A 12,999-nucleotide genomic window follows, 5' to 3' on the forward strand; every position below is an offset into this window, starting at 1 on the left:
AATTTATGTATTATGTTTTACGTTGCTGTAAACCGAGTCGAGCTACTCTTGGTTGATGACTCGGTCTATAAAACTAAATTTTAGTTTAGTTTAGTTTACCTTCTCTACCTCTCTAATTCTGATCTAAAAACAATTTGGTTCCAGTTCATCTCACTGCTATCAGTGCATTTCACTCCCACGAGGACAAGAAGCCTCTTTCTGTATATTCCTTAGTAGACCATTTCATGAAAGGCCTATTCCACACAAAACCACCTATCAAACCTCCTCCTGTGGTTTGAGATCTTAACATGGTTCTTTCTGCTTTCATGAAATCTTCCTTTGAGCCACTTACTTTTGGCTCTTTCAAATTACTCACTTGGAAACTCGTTTTCCTTATAGCCCTCACATCTGTACACCAGGTGAGTGAATTTCAAGCTTTTGTATCAGATCTGATCTAATCTAATCTTCCATTTGTGAGTCAAGTTTCAAGTTTAATATAAATTTGATTGATCGCTTATTCAGAGTCCTCTCTATACAAGGTTCTATCACAACAGGGTAATTAGTCCTTTGATCACATCCAAAATTCCTTCCTAAAGTAGTTTCAGAAGTACACATCAACCAATCCATCATTTGGCCTGTTTTCTTTCCAAAGCCATGGTCTCATCCCAGAGAAGCAGCGCTTCATACCTTAGACTGCAAACATGCACTAAGCCACATAGAGAGTCCTCCCAACTCTTTGCCACCTTTGATCCTAATAGGCTAGGAGTTTCTGTTTCCAAAAGAATCATCTCCACTTGACTAGCGGATTGTATCTATTTGTGTATACTCAGGCTGGGTCGATGCTACAAGGCCGTGTGATAGCCCACGATGTAAGGGCTATGGCTGCCTCAGCAGCTCACTTTCGCTCTGTATCTGTGGAAGAAATCTGCAAAGCGGCTTCTTGGTCCTTAATTCATATCTTTACTTCTCACTACTGTTTAGAACACAACTCCAGAAAAGACAGTTTGGGCAAGCAGTTCTGCAAAATCTATTCTTTACTTAAAGCCAACTTTCCCTCCAACCCTATAGGGTTTTGCCATGATCCTGTATATTCAGTATTTAACCTCTTCCAGAGACGTGATCCGGGCAGCTTGGGAGTTCCACATGTGAGAATATTATGCCTGCTTGTCCTCTGTAGCAGATGTTTGAGGACAACAGGCATATAGTCTTTCAACTGACCCACCTCCCCTAGTTGGCTTCTTAGCTTTGTTACTGACCTGATGGTCCCGTGGACTGATGTTGTGCGGGACAGCATCAGCACACACGCGATATGGGCACTGCCTAAAGATTTAAAGCAGGGGTGTCCAACCTTTTGGCTTCCCTGGGCCGCATTGGCCGAAAAAAATGTTTCTGGAGCTGCACAAATGCACAAACGCTTCAGCAAGACAGAGGAGGGAGCCGGCAAGACGGTAAACACCCAGGATCAGCAGAGTAAAACACTGCATCGCCCTTGACCAGGGCCGCACAAAATACTTCACTGGGTCGCATGCGGCCCTCGGGTCGCAGGTTGGACACCCTTGATTTAAAGTGTCAGTGTACTTGGCAGTGTCCTTACTGGCTTCAGTGGATGACATCAGCCATATGTGAGAATATATACCTGCTGTCCTCAGAGAATACCTGCTTTTTACCACCATAGTGCTCAGAAAATTAATGAAGTTTCCATTTTGCATGCTAGTACCATTGCTTTGACTCAAAACAGTGGTAGCCTGGATTTTAGTAGCTGCAGCTGAAACTACAAGGTCATCCATAAACAAACAGCAGTTGGACTTTACTTCCAGGGAGAAAGAGAAATGGTAATGTTCATATCGCCAAAAGTATAGCTTCAAAGTGGAAGCTTAAATTGCACTCATCTCTGTATGTCTGTGCATTATATCATGTTTGTTGGCTTAATTTATAGATTGTGTAGGACAGTGTTGTAAATTTTTTAATAGGGATCATTCCTTTGCTACTGAGATTACTGTGCTCTGAGGCTTAAGTGTCTTGTGTCATTCTTTGTGATTTCCTCTTGAGATCGTGTGATGTGCCATCATTCATGGGAGGGGAATAATTATTTAGAAGGGAGTCAATGATCATTAATTTGTCAGTTTTCATGGATGTAGATACTAATAGTGAAATCCTAAATCCATTTTTTTCCCCAGTGCTGTGGCAAAAAAAGCTCATATGATATCACAGAAGCTAAAAAAGGAAGGAAAATTATCTGCATGTTTGCACACAGCCCTGTTGAACTGTAGGACTTCAGAGGAGATAGATCATGTCGTAAGTATTTTAAAATAAGTTTCAAACCTTGTTTTGACTTACTAATCTAAGCAGTAAATATATTTCTTTGTACTTCCTTTGTTTTAGTATGCTCCTTTTAAAACTGGAAGCAAAGGCACCAAAGCTCAAAGAGCCAGACAGCTGGGACTAGAGCCTGCAACTCTTGCTCTCCTTACAAATCCCGTAGAACTCAATCTGTTTTCTTATGTGAAACCTAATGTTGAAGGTGAGTGCAAAATCTTAGCATAGAGAATATCTTGTATTTTGGTCATAAGCATAACGAGAAATCATAATGTAACTGAAATTAAACCTCTTGTCCCAAAGGACGCTCAGGGGCTTGGAAAATGTTAATAACAAAAATCTTTCTTTTTGAAATGTCCCTTTCAGGCTATTGGGGTTAATTCCATAAATTGGTGCCTCCGTTTAGGCACCCCATAGCTGTTCATCTAGTGCCAATTCTATAACTGCATCTTGGCATCAAGATTCTGTAATAGGATACTAGTATATGTTGGCATTGGTGTGCCCTCTTATGCCATGGTAATGGAATGTATAAGCTGGCACGTCTAAATGTGCCAAGTGATGCATACCATTTCTAATATTCTATAAATTATGAGGCGTTACTCTATAGAACATTGTCTTGCGCACATAGAGGTGCCTGTCAATTACTGGCACCTTTGATTTACCTGAGTGGTGTGTACCTCCAGGCGCCATTTGGCTTTTTCTGAGTGTAAGGCAGATGAAGGGCAACCTTGCACATGTAAATGTACAGAATACTAACACTACATGTGTAAATATACATGTAACACAGGAAAGTGCCAGCAGGGGCCTAAGGCCATTGTAACTTGGAGTGGTCTCCCATTACATACGAGACGGGAATCAAATGATCTTATTTTTCGAAAGATAGTCAAATCTATTCTTTTTAAGGATTATCTGTTAGGAAGGTCGTAGTATTAGATATGAAGGATTTATATTTTAGCACAATGGTTTTGAATTTATTTTAAATTGGTATTATCTGCGTTGAGCTGTTAAAGTAGTATGCAGATTACAAGAATTGAGTTGTGTCATATTTGGGCTCATAACCAAAACATTTAAACGTCCAAAAATCAGCCCAAGTTGGCACGTAGACGTCCTAATAAGCCAGGACTTCCTAGTGCCGATAATTGAAACTGGCTTTCTGGACGTCCAGCAGCACTTCTAAGCCATTGAATGTCCAGAGCTCAAAGGGCATGTTGGAAGGCTTAGACCTGGACGTGTGCTGTGGCCTGAGACCTGGACGTCCTGCAGCGATAAAGCTTTCCCAGAACTTCCTAGACAAAACTTAGACACCGGCAGTTAGACCTGTTTTAGTTGTGTCTAAATCCCCTAAAGCTGCCCAAACTGATCAGATGACCACTAAAGGGATTAAGGCATGATGCCCTTTTACTGCCCCAGTGGTCACGACCCCCTCCCACTACCTAAAGATGGAGAGGGGGGGAACAGTACATTGAGAATACATGAGAGCTTGCCATCAGATGATTGCGGCAGGGCAATCCCCATCAGCTGAGCCAGTTTTGGGGATTCCTGCTGGATCGGCTGATGGCAAGCTGTTAGGACAGGGTAGGACAATTCGGTACCACCTCCAACCAGCTTGTTTTTATGCATTTTTCAAGTGGATGTCTATATTTGGGAATGTCAAAAAAGATAGATGTACTAAGGTTTAAAATATCTAGAGTTTATTAAAAAAAAAAAAAAATAAGTTAGACATGTGGCAGTTTTGAGAATGGGCATTTTTACTACTGAATTTCTGGACCTGCGACTTAGACATCCTATCGAAAATGCCCCTCATTGTATTTATCTTATCAGTTTTCTGTTCTGCCTCTTTTTAACCAATACATGTTGAAAGTGGGTTGAATGTATAAACATGAAATTATAATGCAGGCGCATATTATAGATGAAAAATGTTGGGGTCATTTTACTAAAATATGCTAAAATTTCAAGTTACTTTATTTTAGCATAAGACTTTGCCATACAATGACTGCAGATTTTACATGACTCTTGTAGAGAGCTTTCCCACATTTTTTGTAGGTTGTGAGCCAGTGTTCCCATTTGCACACAGCGTTTGCAGAGAATTAATGCAGGAACACTTACTGCTTCTTATTTAGGATGTGCCAGCTGCTCTCACGTTAACTCTGTGTTAACCAGTTAGTGTGCATTAAGTATAACATTTAGCTGGTTAACGCTTGCATGTCTGCTTTTCCACCCATGCCATGCTTCTTGAACAAAAAATTTGAAAACAATTTAGCATTCCTCTGTGATTAAACCATGTTCTTAGTATCAAAATGCCTAGGCTATATAAAGAAAACAGAATATTAGTAGATACGTGGAAACCCTTAAGATATGTGAATAACCTAACACCTATTCCAATACATAAATCAACAAATCAAACTATATGGCTTAACTCCAAGATTCAAATTGGCGGATTTAAGATCATCTGGAAGTATTGGGTAATGGCAGGTATACGTACTTTAGAGGATGTTAAATCTAATGGTAAGCTGCTTGACTTTTCATAGTTGCAACATAAATTTGGTCTTAATAAATCACAGAGTTTTAGATGGTTGCAACTGAAGCAGGCCATTCAGGCTGGGTTCCCTGAATGGAAAAATCTTAATAATCAATATAGTTTGAAGTTCTTATGTTTTCAGATGGACTTCTTGGGACACCAGGCCACACAGTGGTATAAATTGATATCTGGATCTATGAATAAAAAACCAAAAACTGGTCTTCGGGACATTTGGAGCATTGAGATTAAGCATCAAATTACTGCATCTCAATGGCCACGAATTTGGTCTTGGAGGATGAGATGTATAGTATCTGCATCTATGAGACAAACTTGTTTTTTTCTGTTACATAGAGCATTTTGGACCTCTGTTCGTTTACAAAAATTAGATCGCTCTAAGTCTAATAGATGTTGGCATTGTCATCTCGAAGCTGGGGCTTTAGATCATCTATTATTCTATTGTCCATTTATTTTGGCTTTTTGGAAATTAATATGGGGCCAAATAAATAGGTTATTAGAAAATCCGGTGGCTTTAACATATGATACTATTTTATTTGGCATGTCAATGAGAGTGAAGAGTCAGATTTCTTCAAAAAACAATAAGCTTTTACTTATTATGACAGGAGTTGCCATTCAACAGATTACATTTAATTGGAAAAATTGGAGCAGATTAAATTACAGTTTTTGGTGGAATTCTTTGTCATCTACATAAAATGGAAAGAACATTAGCCACACAGAAAGGATATTTTAGTTAAATTTTGAGATGTTTGGGGATCATTAACAGATTATTGTAATGAGTAGTTAACATTTTCCCTTACTAATACAATTGAAATGATGGGATAGGGATGGGGGGTTTCTGATTTTTTATTAAATGTTTGGATTAATAGGAAAGATTATATTGTATAATATATGTGAATGCATATGATATGGGAGGGATAGGAGGGAGGGGGTTATAATTTCATTAATTTAAGTTGATTGTAATAGAATATCAAGTGATGTTTTTAAGTTCAAATGTTATTTCTTGATACACTTGTTGTAAGATGAAATTATGAATAAAGTTGTTTTTTTTTTTTTAAAAAGAATACAATTTAGCAATGTGTGGTTTAATGCATGGAAGTGGGAAAACTACCACAAAATGCCTTAATGTGTTTGTGTGGTAGCCTATTACTACATGCTAATCTGTATGTTAAGGACTTAAGGTTCGTTAGTAAAAGGGTCACTTAAAAAATAATAACAGTCACATAACCTACAGGATTAACAAATTACAAAAAACTAAAAATAAACAGATCCAAAACAGTAAAAATACAAGTAAAATGTATGTATTTAATAGAAACAGTAGTCACTCTTCAAAAGCCATCTTAAAAAATGACACATTAATCAACTTCCTTAAATTCAAATAATATAAGATCAAAATAGGCTTTATAGCATTTAGCGTACACTAATTCTGTTAGAGCACTCTAAGGTTTAGTAAAAGGGCCCCCCACTTTTTCTCCTCCCTTCTTCACATAAGTTCATGTAATCCTTTTTCTTCTTCTCTTCCTACTATTTTAAGTTCTTGTAAACCGTGTTGAGCTCCATACCCATGGAGATGATGCGGTATATAAACTTAAGGTTTAGATTAGATTAGATTAGGATTTCTGCAATGAGTGGTTTAAAACAGTGGGTGACAAACCAGGAAATCCCTTGCTGAAATTACAATTTAATATCAAAACTGTGCATTTTATTTACAAAATATTTTGCTCTTTTTGAAGGAATATCAACTGTAGGTGATGTACAGACTGGTGTGCAGCACATCTTAGCAGATATGATTGCTAAAGATAAAGAAACATTGGAATATATCAGAAATCTGTAAGTACTTTATTTCTATAGAAATATACAGGTTAAGATTGTTCTGTTTAGCAAGCTGTACTTTTTCTCTCTTGGGATTTCATAAATTCTGATTGCTTAGTTTAAGAACACAAGAAAAGCTATTCTGGGTCAGACCAATGGTCTATCTAGCCAAGTATCCTGTTTCCAGGTCACAAATACCTGGTAGAAACCCAAATAGTAGCCACGTTCTAATACACCGATCCTAGGGCAAGCAGTGACTTCCCCCCATGTCTATCTCCATAGCAGACTATGGGCTTTTCCAAACCATTTTTAAACCCAACTATGTTAACTGCCATTACTACATTCTCTGGCAGTGAGCTCCAGGGCTTAACTATTGTTTTGAGTGAAAAAATATTTCCTTCTATTGGTTTTAAAAGTATTTCCCTTTAACTTCATTGAGTGTCCCCTAATCTTTGGAGTGAAAAAATAAATTCACTTGTACCTGATTTACACCACTCAGGATTTTGTAGTGATTAGAACTACATCCTCAGCAACCTGAGGTTGTGGATTCAAACCTCATTCTGCTTCTCGTGACCCTGTACAAGTCACTTAATCCTCCACGGCCCCAGGTACATTAGATAGATTATGAGCCCACCGGGTCAGATAGGGAAATTGCTTGAAATACCTGTATGTAAACTGCTTTGACTTTCCCTGATGTCATAATGCCTCATTCCACCAATAAAAGCCAACTTCATCAGTGATGTCACATTGGCTTCATTGTTCTATACTTGGCTCACTTCTGATATTGTATTGGAAGGGAGTGTGGTGCAGTGATTAGAGCTACAGCCTTAGCACCCTGAAGTTGTGGGTTCAAACCTCACTCTGCTTCTCGTGACCCTGGGCAAGTCACTTAATCCTCCAGGTACATTAGATAAATTATGAGCCCACCGGGTCAGATAGGGAAAATGCTTGAAGTACCTGTATATAAACTGCTTTGAGTGTGGTTGTAAAACTACAAAAAGCCAGTAAATAAGTACCAATCTCTTTCCCTTTCTCTCTCCTCAGCTGCCCCTTTTCCAAGCTGAAGAACCCTAGCCTCTTTAGTCTTTTCTCATATGAGATGAGTTTCATCCCCTTTATAATTTTGGATGCTTCTCTTTGAACCTTTTCTAATTCCACTATATCTTTTTTGAGATACAGTGACCAGAATTGAACGCAATACTCAAGATGAGTTCGCACCATGGAGCAATGCTTATCAGATCATAAATTTGGGAATCAACAACATATCCTTATTTTTATCCTGCCTTCTTAGAGCATACAAGGGGAAAATAGTAACACAAAATAAGCTGCTGAGATATTTTAAGTTTGCAGGCAAATGCTGTATATCTGTGGTTAATTAACTAATTAATTAGTTAATTTATTTATACAGTATTTGATACACCACCTTGATGGGGTTTTTTTTCTAATGAAGGATGGCTTACATACCAAATCAATAATGACAGATATAACAATTAATAGTTAGTAAGTGACAATACAAAAGATAGTTAGCACAGCTTCAAAATCCAGTGACAATGGTTAATGACAGGCATGCAGGAATAATAAGTGTCTAAGCATAAGAATTATAAATAATTTGAGAATGCCTGAGAAAAAAAGCCAGGTTTTCAAACCCTTTTAAGTATTTTTTTATGAACTTTCAAGATGTAATTCAGGAGATAAAGCATTACATAATTGAACAGGGAGTAGAACGGCAAAGAGCTGAATTGCATGAGTAGTTAAGACGAGGTCTGTCTAAAAGAGACATTAATGTCTTGAATCTTGGATGTGCTATTTCCTGTCACTGTGATCTTATGCCCCATCCTTACAGTTTCTCCCACTGACATGACAAATATCAATCATAATAAAACCCTTGGCGCGCATGCACACTTTAAACTCCGTGCGTCCGTGCTTTGTGATTCCGTGCCACTGCATGTGCAGTAGAATAGAACTCTGCTTGCAGCGGTTTACCCTTCGCTCTCCCTTGGCAACGCTGCAAGCCCAGAGCCACTGGCGATCACCACGGCAGTGACTTCTCCTTCCCGCCCTCTCTCTGGCTGCCGAAAAACCCAAAAGAAACCAAAAGAAAAAAAAACAACAATTGCTGGCATGTAGGGAGAAAGGTTGCTACAGGGAAGGGCGGGGCTTCTCTCTCCCCCCCCAAATAACAAAAACTCCCGATGCGCGCGACTGTGACCCCCTACAAAGTAAACTCCCCTGGAGTAAGGGGGTGGGGGAGATCACTCCCAACTGTTCGAAGAAAGAACTGCAGATTAGACGGTGACCTGGGGGCAGGAGCAAGGAGGAGAATGATGTTTGGGTGGGGGAGGAAAGAGATGCCTGATTGGGAGTTGGGGCCTGGGTTGGTGATGAGAAGAGAGACATGGGATAGCCACTAGAGAGAGGCTTTGGGTGGGTGAGAGAAGTAATAATAATAATAATTTTATTCTTATATACCGCCAAAGCCATGAAAGTTCGAGGCGGTTTACAACAAGAAGCGCTGGACAATCAGCAAAGAGGTCACAATTCAAAGTCATCAATACAATCTTACATAATGGAAGAAAAGATCCTCAGTCATCAGTGCAATCTTACATAATGGATGAAGTGGAAAGCAATATAGATCTTAAGGTTACTGGTTGAATTAGCAGAGGTATAAGAATTCTTAGTTTACAAAACGATTGAACAAACTCGTTTTATCAATTTTCTAAAAATGAGGTAGGTTGAAGAGTGCGTGATGATGTTAGTCAGCCAATCGTTCCATTTGCCTGCCTGGAAAGCAAGGGTTCTGTCCAGGAATCTTTTGTAGTGGCAGGCCTTTATTGTCGGATAGGTGAACAGATGTGTTCTTCGTGTGGGCCTAATAGAACTTGCCAGGTTAAATTGGGAAACTAGGTAAGTGGGGGCCAGACCAAATATTGATTTATAACACAGACAAGAGAACTTGAACAGAATTTGCGCCTCCAGGGGCAGCCAATGGAGTTTTTGAAAATAGGGGCTTATGTGTTCCCATTTCGGAGGGCACCACCTTGGCGAGTGAGGGCTAAAGGAGCCCTCCTGCCCCGGAGAAAGGGAAAGTGCGGAGGAGTGCGGAAGTACGTGATGGGGCTCGGTTCGGCTTTCTATGGCGCAGCAGTTTGCAAGCTTCCTGTGGAGCAACATCAGGCAGCGATCCAGCACCAAAGGTGAGTGAACGTGGTCCAGAGGGGAGACAGGATGCGTTTGCCTGTTGTGTAACTGGGCAGGTGTGTGCGGGCAGCTGACCACAGCTGGATTGAGGAAAGAGCAAGGGATCCCTTAGCTGGCACAGCTGGAAAGCGGCTTCAGTGAGGGTCTGGGCAGGGAGAGAGACAGAAAGAAAGAAAAATAGAAATAAAGAAAGATAGAAAGTGGGCAGGAGAGACAGAAAGATAGAAATAAAGAAAGATAGATAGTGGGAGAGAGACAGAAAGAAAGGAAAAAAGAGATGGGGCAGGGAGAGAGAGAAAAAGAAAAAAAAAAGATAGATGGGGCAGGAGAGAGAGAAAAAGAAAGAAAACAGATAGACGGGGCAGGGAGAGAGACAGAAGAATGATAGATAGACAGTGGGAGGGAGAGAGACAGGAAGAAAGAGCCAGGGGGCAGGGAGAGAGACAAAAAGAAAGACAGACAGACATCTATTCTAGCACCCGTTAATGTAACAACCTTAAATACTAGTACTTCAATAATAAAAGGAAAGTTGATTTGTAAATGAAATAGTCATAAAATAAACAAGCAGGAAACCATAGAGGAACCTGATAATTTAGTATCCCCATAGAGAGCACCATCATTGACATTTAAATTAAAAATGCCCAATTTACCTGGTAAAGACTGGTTACTAATACAGTCTCAAATTCACTTTAAAGTACTTACCCTAGTTCATAAAGTTATTCGAGTATCACTTCTTACCTTTTTTTCATTGAATTATTTTACACCTAGGGCTCTCTGTTCATTACATGATGGTCATTTATTTGTTTTCCCTCCATTTTCTGCTTATCTTGATTCAACATGGATTAATGGATTTTTTTTTCATGGTACCAACTTTCGGAATGCCATGCCACTTGAACTACACACTGAGCCATTCTTTATAAAATTCAGAGAAAGCCTCAAAATGTTTATTTTCAAGATGGTATGTGAAGATAGGGAAGCCATACTGATCTGTTGTTAGTGATCTGTAACCTTTTGCTAAAATCATCCATAGTTCCCGAGGATTGGAGGGTGGTTAATGTTACGACGGTTTTTAAAAAGAGTTCCAGGAGAGATACGGAAATTACAGATCAGTAAGCCTGACTTCAGTGCAAGGCAAAATAATGGAAACAAGTATAAAAAATTAGATTATGGAACACGTAGACAAACATGATTTAATGGGACAAAGTCAGCATGGGTTTAGTCTAGGTAGTGAAAATCCCTTTTGGCTGCTATAGAAATTTTCAAGAGCTTACCAAAAAAGAAGACTTCTCAATATTTAGTTCTGTAATCAAATGGCACTTAATTAAGTCCATTAGCCAATCAATGCAGCTTACAAATCATTAAGTATGGAAAAGGGGAAAGATAGAGTTTCCAGATTCCTGTTCTGTTACATGGATTTTTATATATTCTTCATACTTCCTTACCTACCTACTACGTATGTATTTTCTTGGAATTTGCATATTTATATACATTTTCTTGTAATTATTTATTACTCATGTCCCACCCAATTCAGGGAATTTTTCTTTTTTTTTTTTGTTTTAAATTTTTTATTCATTTTCATATATCAACAAGTGTAACATAGAAATTAAAAAATATAACTGGAAAAATTATGATAGGTTAAACTATAACTTTTGGTGGAATTCCGTATGCCATATATATATATATATATATATATATATATATATATATATATATATATATATATAAAATAGAGCATGCATTAGCAACACAGAGAGGTTATTTTGGCAAGTTTCAGAAGGGAATTTTTCTACACAGAGCCCTGCACATAGACCTTAATTCGGGGAATTTTCTAACATAACCCACCATCCTGCTTGTACACAGGCCTTGCCTAAGCTTTAAAGATTTCATTTGAAGATTATTAGCTAGCCCCATTACCAAGCTACAGGTGCATTCCATGGATAGCTAAATCTTCCTCCACCCTCTTCTGGTTCTTGGTTTCCTGCACGTCTTCTGGTCATTTCTTCAAGTCACTATTGCTTAAGTGGATTCACTCAAAGTTTATTCAGTGTGAACACAGTTTTCTCCTGTCGCTTTTGTGCACCCCATCTCCAAATTCAGGGCCCCCTTTGCCAATTTATTTAAGGCAAAATCATAGCTATCTCCTCAGGAGATCTTGCCTCACCAATTTGCTTGATTTCTTTGAAGGTGTGACAGCTGAGAGGAGATATGACAGAAGTTTACAAAATCCTGAGTGCTATAGAACGTGCACAAGTGGATTTAATTTTTTTTTTTTTTTTTACTCTATCAAAAAATACAAAGACTAGTGGACACTCGATGAAGTTACAGGGAAATAGTATTAAAAACAATAGAAGGAAATATTTTTTTACTCAGAATAGTTAAGCTATGGAACACATTGGCAGAGTTTGTGGAAAGAGTGGTTATTGTAACTGGTTTTAAAAAAGATTTGGACAAGTTCCTAGAGGAAAAGGCCATTGTCTGCTATTAAGACAGACATGGGGGAAGCTACTGCTTGCCCTGGATCAGTAGCATGGAATGTTGCAACTATTTGGGTTTCTGTCAGGTACTTTTGACTTGGATTGGCCACTGTGGAAACAGGTTACCGGCTAGATATTCATTGGGAAAATCCTGAAAACCCGACTGGATTCCAGCCCCCAAGGACTGGAGTTGCCCACCCCTGGCCTAGATGGACTATTGGTCTAACTCAGTATGACTGTTCTTATGCCCCTATATCTGATGGTTGTTTCTTCTATACTAGTGCATCACAAACTGTGTGCCTTGGTGAGATTTCAAGTGTGTGGCGAACGGCACATTATGTAGGCAGTCACCAGCGCCTCTCCTCCTTTCAGGGCTAGCAAGCTCAGGTTCCCGTCTGGAAGGCCTTCGCACATGCGCGGATGTTGACATAATGATGTCATACATGCATAATCTTTTATGGTCACATATGCACATAAATGGTGGAGTGGAGGAGTAGCCTAATGGCTAGTACAGCAGCCTGAGAGTCTGGGGAACCTGGTTCAATTCCCACTACAGCTCGTTGTGACTCTGGACAAGTTACATGACTCTCCATTGATCCAGGTACAAAATAAGTACCTGTATATAATAAGTAAACTGCTTTGATTGTGACCACAGAAAGGCGATATATCAAATTCCATCCCCTAACC

The 12,999-nt window shown here is 39.1% G+C and overlaps 1 protein-coding gene across 20 annotated transcripts in view; it reads left to right on the plus strand.

Annotated features, from left to right (window-relative positions):
• Positions 1–12,999, plus strand: part of SRBD1 (S1 RNA binding domain 1) — a 307,187-nt gene that overhangs the window by 77,091 nt on the left and 217,097 nt on the right. For all 20 annotated transcript variants that reach the window (XM_033935755.1, XM_033935737.1, XM_033935739.1 and 17 more), the window contains 3 exons: positions 2,157–2,274; positions 2,362–2,500; positions 6,562–6,658. In XM_033935755.1, the coding sequence (XP_033791646.1) occupies positions 2,157–2,274; positions 2,362–2,500; positions 6,562–6,658 (354 nt within the window). The remainder of the gene's footprint in view (positions 1–2,156; positions 2,275–2,361; positions 2,501–6,561; positions 6,659–12,999) is intronic.

Source organism: Geotrypetes seraphini, chromosome 3 (assembly GCF_902459505.1).
Source record: "Geotrypetes seraphini chromosome 3, aGeoSer1.1, whole genome shotgun sequence".
NCBI lineage: Eukaryota > Metazoa > Chordata > Amphibia > Gymnophiona > Dermophiidae > Geotrypetes > Geotrypetes seraphini.